The following is a 17,389-nucleotide window of genomic DNA, read 5'->3' as shown; positions in this document are numbered from 1 at the left end:
GTGCTCCGGTTTCCTCCCACAGTCCAAAGATGTGCGGGTTAGGTGGATTGGCCATGCTAAATTGCTCGTAGTGTCCTAATAAAAAAGTAAGGTTAGGGGGGGGGGTTGTTGGGTTACAGGTATAGGGTGGATACGTGGGTTTGAGTAGGGTGATCATGGCTCGGCACAACATTGAGGGCCGAAGGGCCTGTTCTGTGCTGTACTGTTCTATGTTCTATGTTCTATATTTACTTCCTTTCTTCATTTCTTAATTTTTAAAAAGTTTCCACTCTCCTGATCACCAAGTATCTGCAGGAATCAAGATGTCTCCTTGTGTCGAACTAACCATTCAGTCAGAAGGCCCTAGTTTTAATTCCTGGGCTATGTTTGACCTTAAATGTTTATTTTGTGACGCTGGCTGAAATAGGTGCATGCTTGCCCATGTCATAAAGTCATCATAGCACAGAAGGAGGCCATTCAGCTCTTCAGGTACATGCTGGATCTCTATAGAGCAACCCAATCTGTCCCATTCCCCTGTTCTATTCACATGGCCTTGCAAGTTTGTTTCCTTCAATTGCTTTTTACCTTTTAAAATCATTTTTCATCTTCACTTCCATCACCTTTGTAGGCAGTGAGTTCTAGATCATTACCACTCTACAATAAATGCTATCCTCGCATCTCCCTTGCATCTCTTGCCCATTCCTTCAGCTAATGCGACCAACGTTTCTTTGATTACCTTATCTAAACCTGTCATAAGTTTGTACACCAAATCTCCCCTCAATCCCTTCACTCTAAGGTGAACAACACCAATGAATCACAGCTACTATATTCCCATGATATTCCATTTAAATATTGGATATGCAATGGAAACCTATCACTTTTTTTTTTTAAAATGGCATGTGATCTTGACCTGGAAACCACCTATTTGATGCAATGGGGAAATAAAAGTATTGGAAGGTGGGAGAAACTTGCAAGCCTAATTGTTATTACTAAAATGTATGTGAACTTAAAACTTGAGTCTAAATATATATATATATATAATATATATATAATATATATATATAATATATATATATATATAGATTCCTTTTAATAAACTTTGTACTTTTGTTACTCTAGTGAAATTATCAGTAGAAGGATGTGCAGAGTGGTTTTTGCTTCATTCAGATTAATTTCCCAATATTTTGAATAGTCAAGTGATCACAGATGAGTGACTGTTTATGTGCTGTTCAATATATCAAGCCCCACAGGAAAATATATGCTACAGCATATGCTGCATAGATTGTACAGCATTTGGTTTAAGCATCGCTTTTTTTATATTCGTTCATGGGATTTGAATCTTGCTGGCAAGACAGGCATTTATTCCTCATGCCTGATTGCCATTGAGAAGGTAGTGGTGAGCCACTGTTTTTATTAAGTCAAGGGATGTAGGGTTTGCTGGCTGAGCCAGCATTTATTGTCCATTCCTAATTGCCATGCCCATCCCTAATTGTCATGTTTGTAATCACATTGTTGTAGGTCTGGAGTCACATGTAGGCCAGACCAGGTAAGGATGGAGATGAGGTTTTGCAACATTCGACAATGGTTTCATGGACAAATTAATGGCCGTGGTGGGATTTGAATCCAGGTCCCCAGAGCATTAGTCTGGGTCTCCAGATTACTTGTCCAGTGATATTACCACTATGTCACCATCTCCACTTTGGTCTCTGTCATGTCATGTTCCAGGATTTTGACTCTCTGACAGTGAAGGAACAGTGATATAGTTTTGAATCAAAATGGCAGTGTTGCCATATGCCTATTGCCTTTTTTCTTCTGGGTGGTAGATGTTATGGATTTCAAATGTGTTATTGAAGGAACCTTGGTGAGTTGCTGCTGTGTATCTTATAGATGTTACGCACTGCTGTTGATGTGCACTGATTATGGAGGGAGTGAATGACTAAAGTAGTGGATGGGCCGATTATCAAGTAGGCTGCTTTATCTAGATTGTATCAAGTTTCTGAGTGTTGTTGGAGCTGCATTCATCCAGATAGGTGGGGAATATTCCATCACTCACCTGATTTTTGCCATGTAGACAGTGGTCAGGCTTTGGAGAGTCCTGATGCAAGGTATTGGCAATAACTCTCAGAATTCCCAGCCTTTGATCTGATCTTGTAGCCACAGAATTTATGTGGCTGATTCATTTAAGTTCCTGATCAATGCTAATGGTTTGATCCTCTTTCATTTTGGAGATGCTCTTTGCTTGACACTTGTGTGTTGGGAATGCTGCTTGCCACTTTAACCCAAGTCTGAGTATTATCCAGGTTTTGCTACATGCAAGCATGGACTGCGCCAGTATCTGAGGAGTTACAAATGGGACTGAACATTATGCAGTCATCAGTGAGCATCCCCATTTCTAACAATATGATGACGGGACAGTCAACAATGAATCAGCAGAAGATGATTGGGCCAATGATACTCCCCTGAGGAACTTGTGCAACAATGGTCTGGGGCTACCCAAAACCATCTTTCTGGAGTTATGCACCACCTGTAACTTTTAAATTGTGGTCTTTAGCATTGACCAGAGTCGGGCTTGTATGAGTAGAGTCATTCATGTAAAATTAAGTATGGTATCTTGAGACCGATGTTGTGCATTTCTGTTGACACCAGCTAAGTAAGCGTAGAAGGCAGCAGCAGGATTTTCTGCAGGGATTTCAGATTGTGTTTGTATAAATAAATTGTATTCCTTTTAAATTAAGCCTCTTGTGGCGCCATGTTTTCTGTTGCATTCCCATGAGTGACAGCTGGCGGGATGTCTGTCTGTAAGCAGAGTCATAGGAACATTCCATTTCTGATGACGTGTCAGCACCAAAAAGCTTATGAATGTAGCCAATAAGAATAGTACACGGTTATGTACTGTATTTAAACTCCACAAGGGGTTAACCCATTTAAAATGTGCAGACGTGTGAAAGTACAGCTGCATGAAAACATTTGGGACACAGCTAGTAACTTGACAGAGGGCTCTGCTTCATGGTTAGCTGAAAAGACTCCAATTAATTGCACTGAGACCTAAGTGGTTACCTGCACCAATGGGGGGGCTCCTGATATGTTTGAAACAATTTTAGCAAATTCTATGTTTGACTGAATTGACACCAGTGAAACTCTATAGGTTAGGCTTACTGATGGGAAAACCTGTGCTCATGATATAGATGAAAGGAGCAAAATTAACTTTATCCCTTAAGTTTTCACTAAAGTCAGGTAATGGTCTTAACCATTGGGAATTATCCTGTGCCAGTTATAATGTCGAGGAGGAAAGAGCTGCTTTTTTGGCGATGTCATTAATTTGTATAGAAAACAGAACTGTTTCCTGATAGAAGCCTTGAGATTTGATTGATCTGTCAAGCCCTTTCCTGAGGTAGTATGGAAATCAAAAAGGAGTTTTCATGGGAAGGAAAGGGAAAAAGGATAGAATTTCAGAATGCCAAGGAAAGGAAAGAAATGCATGTTTGAATTAGAAGGGACTGTTGTTCTTGCAGGTCAAGACTGTATTTAATACAGAGCATATTATTTTGCTACTGCTGGTCACTTCATTTTAATTAAAATACGATAGAGCTTCAGAGGCTTTAAGATGGAGTATACTTTCTGAATTAGCATAGTGAAAACAGATTTGAAGTTTTTGAAGTGAATCTTCTAAAATTTTATTATCTTTGATTTAATTAGCTTTATACAGTATAATACAGTGTATTATAACTTTAACTCCATATTTCCACTGTTTTAGAATTCAGCTGCTGTCAGCTTTTTAGACACTACGAAAAGTACCACATCCAGCCTATTGCTCTGTGGCTATGGAAAAACTGCCTCTGTGTTTCTTCTCCCATAGAATTACACTTCCTATTATAATCTATAGCGTAGAAAAGACCCTGGAAGTCTTGAAATATATTTTTTGTTCAGAAGGCTGTATGAAAGTGAACGTTTTTCAATGAGGGTAAAACTGGAGGGAATGAGTGCATATTTGTTTTCGAAAAGGAGTTAAAATGTTGGTGTTCTGTAGCAGTTAAGGCGTCCCAGACTCAAGCCTTTAAGATCTAAAGACACAGACATGTCGAGTGGAAACTTCAGTATAGCTGAGTTTGAAAGCTGCATACATTTTTCTACATGTTGGTTAAAGTAAGTCACTTTTTGAATTGCAACTAGCTAATAAAGCATAATTTCATCTCTGGAGTGGAAGGCTCTGTTTTATCTCTAATGAGCAGATTACAAATTGCTCTGCGCACAGTTCAAAGCATGCTGGAGATGACCATTAATCTGTCTACTTCAAAGGCCCAGCAGGTGTTTTCTCTAGGTTCTCTGCATGGATCTACAGGCAGTGTTCTAAACATTTAGAGTGAAGACAGCTTTAAAAAACTGTACATTTACCTTGAATTATGTGATGGGGAAAAGAGCAAGCTATTATGTTTGTACACTTGAGCCATTTAAGAATTGACATTGTGCAAAGAATGAATTAATGGCATGCTTTAAAAATATATATTCTTTTTTTCATTGGGCTGTTCTGAAAATTTGCCTGTTCTACATCACATTAGAGGCAGACCCTTTTAGTTGAGAATCTTATTGAGGGAAGGTAAACTCAAAAATGAAAATGTATTATTTTAAGATATTTTAATTCTCCAAATTTATTAGCTCTTGAAGTTGTCTGTGGTACACTGCTGCAAAGAAGATGTCAGTTAACATAATTAAATGGCAGAGCCAGCTTGAGGGCCAAAATGGCTGGTTGCTCTGTTCCTTTAATGTACAGTTTCAGATACAAATTTACTCTGACTACTTGGCTAGTCCAGCTTTTATTCAACTTTTTTCTAATAGTATAAGCATTTGTTTTGGTTTCCCATTTTTTAACTTGCTATAAGATGCAAGGATATAGACTTGCCTTGATATTGTCTCAATCCTGCCCCCTACAGGAGAAGTTAACTATAATACAAGGATCATGAATCTTCGTTACAAGACTGATTAATCTCAGACTGTTGCCAAGAAGAGGAATAGAGTCTGTAGCTATGGGTTGGAGTTTGTGACGGAGCCTGAAGTAAATGGCAACGGTATTCACAGTATTTAATTGCAGGAAACGTCTGCTTATCCAGTACTGGATGGCAGATAAGCAGTCTGATAATTTAGTAACAGTGGAGTAGTTGAAAGAGTTGCTGATGAGGTAGAGCTGGGTGCTGTCACTATATATGTATATATATATATATATGAAAACTAACAATGTGCTTTCATATGTTTCACCAAAGGACAGCATGTAGATGAGATGTAGCAACAGCATATAATTTACACTGGAAAGAGGGTAATGGTTAATCCATTGTGTTTTGGTGAATCCTAACTCATTGAAGTAGGAACAATATTTATTTGATGTATTTTTTTTGGTTTCTGTCCAAATTTGCATTGACGCAACAATTCTGGTAATGTGGTGACACGTGTGACACAAATCAAGGATTTTTATCAGGAGTCTGCATGTTCTTCCCATGTCTGCGTGGGTTTCCTCCAGGTTCTCTGGTTTCCTCCCACAGTCCAAAGATGTGCAGGTTAGGTGGATTGATCACGCTAAATTGCCCCACAGTGTCCAAAAGTTAGGTTGGATTACGGGGATAGGGTGGAGGTGTGGGCTTGGGTAGGGAGCTCTTTCAGGGGTCAGTGTAGACTTGATGGGCCGAATGGCCTCCTACACTGTAAATTTCATGAAATCTATTTCCTTCTTAAATATGTTAGTGACTTTTCTCCCACGGCCTTCTGTGGTAGAGAATTCCACAAATTCACTTTCCGAGTGAAGAAGTTTCTTCCCAACTCAGTCCCAAACAGGGCCGGCTCAAGGTACCGGCAACTCGGGCAGTCGCCCGGGGCGCCATGTGTTAGGGGGCGCCATCAAGGAGTGCGTGACCGGCATCAGAGACCCGGCGCCGCGTGAAGACTCGGGTCCTGCGCGTGCGCAGTTGGGCCGGTGCCAACCAGCGCATACGCGGTGGCCGCCCTCCCCCAGGCCGCCCCGCGCAAACATGGCGGATGGCCACATGGCCACAGGCATAGAAGCTACAATTTCAGAGGCTTGAATTCGTCCGTGCTCCTTTAGCGAACAACTAAAATTCATGTACCACTACCAGACAGGTCGCAGCAGCTCAGGATCAATGTCAACCCGACCCGACCCCGACCCCCACCCCCCCCCCCCCCCCCCCCCCCCCCCCCCCGAAGGGCGCCGAAGTTCAGCTTGCCCGGGGCGCCAGCAACCCTAGGGCCGGCGCTGGTCCCAAATGGCCTACCCCGCATCCCGAGACTGACTCCCTGTTCTAGCACTCTTTATCCTCCTCTCTCCCCCACAACCAGCCTGAGGGTACAGCATTCCTACATCTAGTCTTGTCAGAATTTTCTGCATTCCAATTAGATCCTCTCTCATTCTTCTACATTCTGGTGAATACAGGCCCAGTCGACCCAATGTCTACTCATATGGCAATCTTGCCATCCCAGGAATCAATCTGGTGCACCTTTGCTGCATTCTCTCTATGTCAAGTATACCCTTTCTTAGATAAGATAAAAACTGCCCACACTACTCCAGGTGTGGTTTCCCTAAGGCCGTGTACAGCTGCAGTAAGACATCCTTTCTCCTGTGCTCAAGTCCTCTTGCATTAAAGTCCAACATTTACCTTCCTAACTGCTTGCTGTACCATGCGTGCCTTCAGTGACAGGTATATTAGGACACCCAGGTTCCTTTGTCACCATTTCCCAATCTATCACAATTTAAATAATACTCTGCCATTCTGTTTCTTTATCCAAAGTAGATAACTGCACGTTTATCCATGTCATACAGCATCTGCCATGTATTTGCCCATTCACTCAACTTCACCTTGAAGTCTCTTAACATCCTCCTCACCACTCACATTCCCACCTAGTTTTGTGTCGTCAGCAAACTTGGAAATATTACATTTGGTACCTTCATCCAAATCATTGACGTATATTGTGAATATGTGACTCACCTGAGAGAATAATCAAAAAATAAAAGTACATAAGGAGTGCAGGAAGGGTAATAAAAACCCAATAATTAAATCTTTATGTTTAATTTATTTGAACATTGAGCTTTACTTTATTATTTCTCTCTATGGTACAGCAAGCTCTTCTCCTTGAACAGCAACGTATTCATCAACTTCGCAATTATCAAGCATCCATGGAAGCGGCAGGGATTCCAGTGTCCTATAGCGGACATCGTCCACTCTCCCGAGCGCAGTCATCACCTGCTTCTGCCACTTTTCCGATCTCTGTTCAAGAACCACCCAGTAAACCTCAATTCACTACAGGTAAGCACTTTTCCAATCCTGAATTCCTACCCCTGATCAATTTTACATATCCAGGTCTTTATCACTCTCCCTATTGCAAAGTGTTTGAATTCTGTGCTAGAAGTTACTACGTACTTTTATGCTTGATGTGCTTATCGTTTAGTAGCAAAATATATGTGCCAAATATATTACTAAACTTTTTATGCAGAATTATAATCTTGATCTGCATGCTACCTATTAGCGGCATCTCCCAGACAGGGTCAGCTGACTGAACCCAACAAGGTCAGTTCAAGGGAAAATAGGGCTGGGCAACAAATGCTGGCCTTCCAGCAACATCCACATCCCAACAAAGAACATTTATCCCCCCCCCACCCCCTCCCCCCACCCTGTCTTAACTCATCTATTAAATATTATATCACCCAAGCCTTTATAATCATCTCACTCAAGTATGCCATAGTACACTTGGCTGCATCCCATTCTCCATCCTCAGACCTGTTCCAAGTCCTGCTCACCAGTAACCTCTGTCCTCAGATGCCTCATATTAAAACATTTCTTCATCTTCGATGAAATCCCTTCAAAGTCTTGCACCCTCCCCCTGCCACCCGTGTGTCTCTAATCTTCCCCAACATACCTCTACATTTCTTCAACTCTGGAATCACCCCCATTCCCTTTACCCCACCATTCGTGATTGTACCTTTAACTGTCCAAGACACCCTGCGGTGGACGCCCCTGCTCTGGAGATGGGCAATAGAGAGGTGGCAGGTTTAATGAGGGGATTTTAGAAGAGCATGGGTGTTTCGGCAGCTACTGGCACAATTGCCAATGTTGGTGGCTGGAGAATAGCAGGAAGCTGCTGTCAGAGGGACATAAGGGGTCAGGGACGTTTTTATCAAGAATGCAAAAAAAATCAAGTTATCTTACTGGATTAGTATTGGAAAAGATAGCTGCCTATGGTGTTGTGAAAGGGAGCTCTGACAAATTAGCCATTTAGATATGGGCAGAATTGCAGAAAAGATTTGTGACTGTTCAGGCCCTTGAAGTTGGGATGCATGGCAAAATCTTGCACAAGTGGTTGTGGTTTTGAAAAAACATTGTTAAAGTATGCATCTGTAAACTCCAAAGCCGCTACCCAATAGTGCACCAAAAATGCATGTTGCTAAATTTGCCAACTTGAATGGCTTCTTTAGAATGAGGGAGCTACGGATCCTTGGGTTTAAAATAAATTAGGACTTCCTGACCTCTATGGAATTACAAAATAATGGTACTCAATGAGCAGGCTCTCTGACATTTTTTTTAATTTTTTAAAATAAATTTAGAGTACATAATTTATTTTTCCAATTAAGGGACAATTTAGCGTAGCCAATCCACCTACCCTACCCTGCACATCTTTGGGTTGTGGGGGCCGAACCCATGCAAACACGGCGAGAATGTGCAAACTCCACACAGACAGTGACCCAAAGCCGGGATCAAACCCGGGACATTAGCGCCGTGAGACAGCATTGCTAGCCACTGTACTACCGTGCTGCCCTCAGGTTCTCTGATATAATGGTATTTTATTAAGTTTGGCAAAGGGAGAATCTTTTACATTTACAGAACCAAAGGTTTCTTGACAGAAATATTTGAAAATAGGACCAATGAATATATTTCGCTGAGAAAAAGAGGGCATCTTTCTTGATCATTATTACCCACTCAATCATCTAGATCAAATGTACTAAATCTTGCTCATCAATAAAGCTAGCCAATGCTAAGAAACTATTATAGTAATTCACTGTGGAGGCAGAGTCAGCTACAGAATCACATTAGTGTTTGGTTACTTTCTGTACTCTGCCTGAATTTGAATCTGGTTGTGAAGCAACCCATTTACTTGCACAGAACTAAAATTGGGGCCCAATCTCTCTGGCTATAGGCTACATTCGTGCATCAAGGGTGTCAACAACATTCATGAAACTCAGCACCATCCAGGCCAAAACTGCCCACTTTATTGGCATCCTGTCCACGATGTTCAATATCCACTCCCCCCTCCACCATCACACAATATCAGCAGTGTATACCATCTGCATGATTCACTGCAGCAACTCATCAAGCCACCTTGGACAGCACCTTCCAAACCCGTGGCCTCTACCATCTAGAAAGACGAGGGCAACAGATGCATGGGGCACCACCGCCTGCAAATTCCCCTCCATGTCACACATTATCCTGATGTGGAAATGTATCGTAGTTCCTTCACCGTTACTAGGTCAAAATCCAGGAGCACTCTCCCTCACAGCACTGTAGGTGTACCTACACCACATGGGCTGCAGCAGGTCAAGAAGACAGTGCAGTATTGCCTTCTCAAGGGGTATTTAGGGATGGAAATTAAATGTTGGCCTGACCAGTGACTTCCACATCCCCTGAAATACTTCTTTTTTTTTAAAGCCTGTGTCGCTGAAAATATGCCACCTACCTTGAAAGACTTGATACTCAACATTGCGTCAAGCGTATTCGAGTTGTTCTTGGATTTTTTGTGTGTGTGTGTGTGTTTCAAACTTTACCACTATTTCATCTAGTATTTTAGTCACAGAATTGTTACGGTGCCGAAAGACACTATTCAGCCCATCATGTATGCACCAGCTCTCCAAATGAGATCATGACTTTGTGCCTTTCCCTGTACCCCTGCACATTGTTTCTATTCAAATAATCATCTCATGCCTCCTTGAATGCCTCGATTGAACTTACCTCCACCATACTTCCAGGAAGTGCATTCCAGACCCAAACCACTCATTGGTAGAAAAGAATACCCAGTTCACCTTCTTCCTGAAAACTGTGGATTCATTGGTATGACAATTTCATTATCTGACTTATTATGGCAGTTGATCTACAGCAGACCTCTAAATGGCGTGAGAAACAAACTCAGCAGTTGGGGAATCACAGGTCCAAAATCACCTTTGCTCTCTCAAACATGCTACATTTAGTACATTTCACATCTCAAGTTACTCATGCAGTGTATTCTGATGCATAATTTCAGAAAAAGCTTTCTAATTTGTTGCAATAAATTAACACTTGACTGTTTCCATTGTCTCCCTGGGAGTTTTTCTCCCAGCGATTGGCCACTGCAATATTGTTTTACCTCCTGAGAACTATAGGTTCTCTTCCAGTACACCAGACATAATGTACATTTTCTGTAGTTGACTGATAACTGGAGGGTTGGCAATTCTGTTATTAACAGTGGTTCTTCCTAATTAATGATCATATTTTCATATAGCTAAAATTAGTAAACCGAAGAATATGTTGACAATCTCTGAACGTCATTCCTGAACAAACAAGAATTTCAACAAATCTCCATTTCCTGTTGTAGTCTTGTACCCCACAAGAACATTTAGTTATATTTTACACTTACTCATTTTTTTTGCTCATTTAGTTCTGGTGTATTTTTTCTTGAAAACTTTCTTTTCATTCCTATAACAGGTCTAATATATGATACACTGATGCTAAAACACCATTGTACCTGTGGAAATACAAACAGTCATCCAGAACATGCTGGCAGAATCCAGAGTATATGGTCTCGACTCCAAGAGACTGGCCTACGCAGCAAATGTGAGGTAATTTCCAGAGATAGCAACTCCTTGAAATAAGTCAATATGGAAACAAACTTTCACTATCCTTGTTGAATAGTATAGGATGATTATTAGAAAAAAGTTAAAATACAGCCTTGGTCAAATGCAAAATTTAAGAATAATGTGAGGGTTTAGGTTTATCCAATTCCATGATCAAATTACCTATGAACTATTTTAAAGCTGTATGTAACTTATGCAGAGAAGAATTATTTTAACTTATCTGGTGTTAATGGTGACTTACGTAAATATGCCACATAGCATGTATAAATTTTATTTATAATACAAAGATTTTTTTCAAAAAAGCTATAATGACTGGAAATTGTCGGGTGGAATCTTACCATTTTTTTCAAGTGTCAGCTCAGCCAGAAAACCAGTGTAGCTCTCCATGTGGGGCATTATAGAGTCGACACCTTTAAAGGACACCAATAGCCACACCCCCCAAAACAATCATCTGAAGTATCATTGGCATTCTCTGCCCACTCAGTGCCCACTCCACCCCAACACAGTCAAACTGGAAACCTCTCACCAATGGGACTCCCACGAGGGCCTGCCCCTGGCACTGATCACTGGCACAGTACCAGGGAACTTCCTGTGCAGCCCCCTCTGGAGAGAATTATGTTTCCCAATTCTCTACAGATTTTCCACTGTGTTGCCATTCTCTCTGGCAGCAAACCTGGGCTGAAAAACCCTCCAATAAAGACTCTCATGCTGCTGTACCATTTCTGTTCACAGTACTAGAGCATTTTATACTGAGAAGTTTATAGATGTACAGTGACCTTCTTTGTGCTGCTGAGTTCACGAAACAGTAATCATGAAAGTGATTACTGTTTATGTAGCCACTATCAGCTTCAAATGTGTATGATTTTTGTTGGGAACAACATGGAACTAGACATGGAGCTTCTGGATGTGGCATTTTCAGGATTGCAGTAACGTGGAAGCTGATGTACTTTGTTACTACAACTTGCTCTCTGGGGAATGTTTTAAAGTTTATTACATTACAGAACTGCCAATAATATTAACAATCAAAACAACTATTTAAATCATCCAACGAATAATGTCTAACTGTTTGGCAATTTCTAGCTCAGGCATTAAACCTGGAAGCATTGTAATCTGTGAGGAGGATAATGATAGACATCAAGATGCCCTGGACAGGATGGTGGAACTGGCAGGCACATGGCAGATGAAGTTTAATGCAGATGAAGTTTAATGTAGAAAATTGTGAAGTAGTACATTTTGGTAGAAAGAACAAGGACAGGCAATATAAAATAAGGTGTACAATTCTAAAATGGGTGCAGGAGCAAAAGGATATGGTATTATATGTGTGTAAATGATTCAAAGTAGGAGGGCAGTTGAGAACTCGGTTGAATAACAAATATGGAATCGTAGGCTTTATAGAGTTCAAAAGCAAGGAAGTTTTGGTGAATCTTTACTTCAACTGAGGCTTGAATCAGCATAATATTGTGTCCAGTTCAGAGCACCACACTTTAGGAAAGATATGAGGTGTTAGAGAAGATACAGAAAAGATTCAGAATTGTTTCAAGGATGAGGAATAGATATGCCAAGCTGGGACTCTGTTCCTTGGAAGAGAGAATGTTAAGAGGAAGTTTGATAAAGGTCTTCAAAATCATGAGAGTCCTAGACAGGACAGAGTAGATAGGGAGAAAGTGTTCTCGTTGGCAGAAGGGTCAAAAACCAGATGACATGCATTTAAAGCGATTGTCGAAAAAAACCAAAGACATTATGAGGAAATATGTTTTGCTCAGTAATTGCTTAGGAGTGGCATTCACTGCCTGAGGGTGTGGTGGAGGCAGGTTTAAATGACTTTCAAAGGAAAGTTGGTAATTACCTGACAAGAAAGAAATTTGCAGGGCTGCAGAGGAAAAGTGGGGAAATGGTACTATGTGAATTGATCTTGCAGAGACTGGCAATGGGCAAAATGGTCTCCTCCTGTACTGTAACCTTTCTGTGATTCTATTTGGGGGAATCCAGAATTCTGTTATGAACAAATGACCAATTAGCTCTGACTTAGAAATCTAGAAACTAAATTCACAACAGTTTTGTCTAGTTCTCCAATTCTTTTCTACTCGCTGTTTATGTATATTTTGTCCTTTCTTTGAAGTCATAATTCCTTCATACAGAAAGTGTTTTGAAGTATAAATGCATATATAAAAATAGGCCGACTGTGATAGTGTTCGCAGGTGTTCTTAGATCTAGAATATGATTGCCTTGTTTACTTCATAACTCCCAGCACTAAATCTTGTGACTATCTATAAATTGCCATGATCAATGACTAGTATATGCCTTTTACCTTAAAATAGATTGTTTTTCCATATGTCATACCACATGTGTGGCAGACACATGCCAGATGTAAGACAATTATTACAGCAGATCTTTTTATAGCATTGCTTATGGTAAATCTGAGGATATGCTATTTTATAAAGATGGACCATTATACTATATAATGCATCATCTGTTATTAGTCTGTTGCTGAGGGAGTTAAGGTGGTCTGCCCCTGAAGTGAACACAAAGGTCACTTTCTCTTTTTTTAATTTAGAGTACCCAATTATTTTTTTCCCAATTAAGGGGCAATTTAGTGTGGCCAATCCACCTACCCTGCACATTTTTTTGGGTTGTGGGGCTAAGGCCCACGCAGACATGGGGAGAATGTATAAACTCCACACAGACAGTGATCCAGGGCCGGGATCGAACCCGGATCCTCGGCGCCGTGAGGCAACAGTGCTAATCACTGCGCCTCCGTGCCGCCCTAGTCACTTACTTTCATAGCTGTAAATATTTAGCAAGCCTGTCAGCATCTGTGGAGAGAAGGACAGAGTTAACATTTCAGGCCAGTGACCATTACTTCAGATTTTTTTATTTCAAATTTCCAGCATCCATAGTATTTTTCTTTTTTATTGGTTTCATTGCTGTTTGGTTGGGAAGTTTTTGGATGAGGATGTACTCATCAGTTTTAAGTTGCAGCTTAGAAGCGCCAAATGAAGAATTTTGCATGAAAAGCCAAATATAATGTCTAAAGTGTGAAGTCTATCACATGCTAGTGATAGTTTTATAAAACAATATTGTATCTTCAAAGGAGCAAATACAGTATGTCAAATTGTGTATAGTTTAATAATGGGAAGGAATGTTCCACCACGTAATACACACTATTTATTCTGCAATGTTAAAACACAGTCCTTTAAGACCACAAAGCCTAAATGTTGTTAAGTGCACACAGGCTCAGAGTTTGTGCAGAATATAGTTTTTGGTTGAGCAGAGAAATATGGAGACTCAAATATGCTCATCAGTTTCAGGTTGCACCCAGATAATGCAGCACTTCAAGATATACAGAGGCAACTTAATAGTTTTTAAAAGATTTCACATGTTAAGATGATATCTAAAAGTCATTTTGACTTTGGGCATCCATTGGTAACAATTTACAATTTTTTTGTTCTTACACAGAATATGGGCATTGTAGGCTAGGCTAGCATTTATTGCCCATCCCTAAATTACCCTTAAGACGGCGATGGTGAGTTGTCCTTTTTGGACCACTGCAGTCCATGTGGTGAGGCTACACTCACAGTGCTGTTAAGAAGGGAGTTCCAGGTGTTTGACTAGTGTCTGTGAAGGAATGGAGATATCTTTCCAAGTCAGGATGACGTGTGGCTTGGAGCGGACCTTGTAGGTGGTGGTGTTTCTATGCATCTGCTGCCCTTGTCCTTCTGGGTGATAGAGGTTATGGGTTTGGAAGGTGGTGTCAAAGGAACCTTAGTGAATTGCTGCAGGGTGACATACACTGCTGCCATTGTGAATCTGTGGTGGAGGGAGTGAATGTTTACGGTGGGCCTCTTTACCTGGGTGGTACCAAGCTTCTTGAGTGTTATTAGAGCTGCACTCCTGAGGAAATCCTACAACGAAGTCCCAGGATTAAGATGATTTGAAATTCAGTAAGCACAACTTTGTGCTAGGTATGACTCCAACCCTTTTTTTAATTATAAATTTAGCATACCCAATTCTTTTTTCCAATTAAGGGGCAATTTAGAGTGTAGCCAATCCACCAACCCTGCACATCTTTGGGTTGTGGGGGTGAGACCCACACAGACACAGGGAGAATGTGCAAACTCCATGCAGACAGTGACCTGGGGCCAGTATCTAATGTGGGTCCTCAGCGCCATGAGGCAGCAATGCTAACCACTGCGCCACCGTGCTGCCCTAGTATGACTCCAACCTGTGGAGAGTATTCCCCCTATTGACTCTTGTCAAATACTGCCTTGATGTTAAAGGCAGTCACTCTTGCCTCACCTTGATATTATCTCTTTTGTCCATGTTTCGATCAAGAGGAACCCAAAATTAGTGTTGATGAGAATTAAATCTTATCCTTCATTTGTTGACACAACTAAATGTAGCAAGTGAGAAATGTGCAAGACAACCTATGTTCAGTTTTATTCAGTGGCATAAGAAATAAAACTGGTGAAGTGATTCATTTACAGCACTCAATTGGGTTATAAACAAACAACATAGATTTACATAAACCGTCCATTGCCTATTGTAGGCACGTTACATTAGCTGTAGAAGATAAGACTGTATTGTCGTGCTAGAACCGAACTTTGGTGGAACTAGGACGTGGAGCTGCTTTAAAAGCAATTCTTTCAGTGGCAAAGAGTGATCAGCTACTGGTAAGAAAGTGGTAACTGATTATATAAGACGTAGAAGCAGTCTGCTCCGGCCATTCAATGAGATCATGGCTGATGTGAAATGATAATCATCAATTCCACATTCCCATCTTGTTTCATAACCCTTGATTCCCTTACTGATTAAAAATCTGTCTATCTCAGCCTTGAACATACTTAACGACCCAGCCTCTACACTCCGCAGGAAATAATTCCACAGATTCACTGCACCTCTGAGAGAAGAAATTCCTCATCTGTCTTAAATGCACGCCCTTATCTGGACATTATCTCGTTACTGTTTGTGGAACTTTGCTCTGTGCAAATTTACAGCTGTCTTTCCTGCATTGCAATAGTGACTATACTTCAAATGTACTTCATTGGCTGTAAAGCACTTTGGCACATCTGAGCGTGTGAAAGGCTCACTCTTTCATTAATTAGATTTTTCACACATCCACATTAGAAGTTTGTTGACCCACTTAATACATTAGCAACCTATCCCATTGTGATATGAAAGTTGACACAGTCAAATATAAATATAATCCAGAAATTAATATGCATCTATGCAGGACAATGCTGCAAGTACATAGAACGTACAGTGCAGAAGGAGGCCATTCGGCCCATCGATTCTGCACCGACCCACTTAAACCCTGACTTCCACCCTATCCCCTTAACCCAATAACCCCTCTTAATCTTTTTGGACACTAAGGGCAATTTAGCATGGCCAATCTACCTAACCTTGCACGTCTTTGGACAGTGGGAGGAAACCAGAGCACCCAGACAAAACCCACGCAGACACAGGGAGAACGTGCAGACTCTGCACAGACAGTGACCCAGCAGGGAATTGAACCTGGGATCCTGGCGCTGTGAAGCCACAGTGCTAACCACTATGCTACCATGCTGCCCAAAGTATGATGGATAAACTTATGCGAGGTGTAATGTTCTATAAGTTACTTGATTTTTTTAAAAACAAAAATGGATTAAAGCAGTGATAATTCATTGATTTCAATCTGGGTTTTTGTTCTGGTTTGCATTCCAGATATTGAATTTTAACACGCCGCTGTGCAATAATGCAATTTTGGATTTTATTTTCTTTGATTCATAATATTCTTCCTTGTCTGTTAAAGAAAGTCTACACCAAGAAACTAGTGCGACAGTTACATTTTAAAGACGCCTTTGTTCTTGAAATAGATGTGCGTTTCTATCAGCAGACCAGTCTCCCAAGTCAAGTTATATTTTTGGATAGCTAACAGTGAAATGTAACCATTTCCTTTTTTGTAGATCTATTCAGCAGGACATTCTTTCTGTCTGTCATTTATCCAAATTGGGTTGGATTGCCAAGCATACCTGCGCTGATTATTATATTTTCCCATGTTTGTTAAAATTAATGAGCAGAAGAAACACTTCAGTTTCCCCATATAGCATGTTGTTTTGCTTGTTGAATTAGTATCATTTATTGCAATGTGACATTGAAAGTAATAATGGATTATTTGCATTATTCACTTACAGAGCAGGCATTTCTCTAGCTGTTCATTTAAAAGACAACCTATCTCCCAGTTTACACATAGCAAGTAGTGACTGCCAATTAGACTGTAATCACAGTCTGAGATGAGAAATAGACACTTCAAGAGTAAGTGTCTTGAAAAGCACTGCTGAACATTTTTTGACTGCCAGAAGTCACCAAGTTGGGTATTCACCTGTGCAGATTTAAATCATCTTTGAGTTTTCAACGTCTTAAAATTTATTTTCTTTTTGTGGAAAGGAATCCTCATTTTCCCTCCCCATTTCTCATGTTTCACCAGACGCCATTCGTAGCTAAGAGGGCGGCTCGGGAGCCTTTTCAAACTGCCACTTCTGTAACTTTGTTCCTGAA

The 17,389-nt window shown here is 40.7% G+C and overlaps 1 protein-coding gene across 1 annotated transcript in view; it reads left to right on the top strand.

Moving 5' to 3' along the window:
- Nucleotides 1-17,389, top strand: part of hdac4 (histone deacetylase 4) — a 699,895-nt gene that overhangs the window by 592,647 nt on the left and 89,859 nt on the right. The window contains 2 exon segments of the mRNA XM_038788077.1: nt 7,097-7,283; nt 10,707-10,840. Coding sequence (XP_038644005.1) covers nt 7,097-7,283; nt 10,707-10,840 — 321 coding nt within the window.

This window comes from Scyliorhinus canicula, chromosome 2 (genome assembly GCF_902713615.1).
Source record: "Scyliorhinus canicula chromosome 2, sScyCan1.1, whole genome shotgun sequence".
Taxonomy (NCBI): domain Eukaryota; kingdom Metazoa; phylum Chordata; class Chondrichthyes; order Carcharhiniformes; family Scyliorhinidae; genus Scyliorhinus; species Scyliorhinus canicula.
The sequence above is the reverse complement of the archived record's forward strand: the minus strand, read 5'-3'. Positions and strand labels throughout refer to the sequence as shown.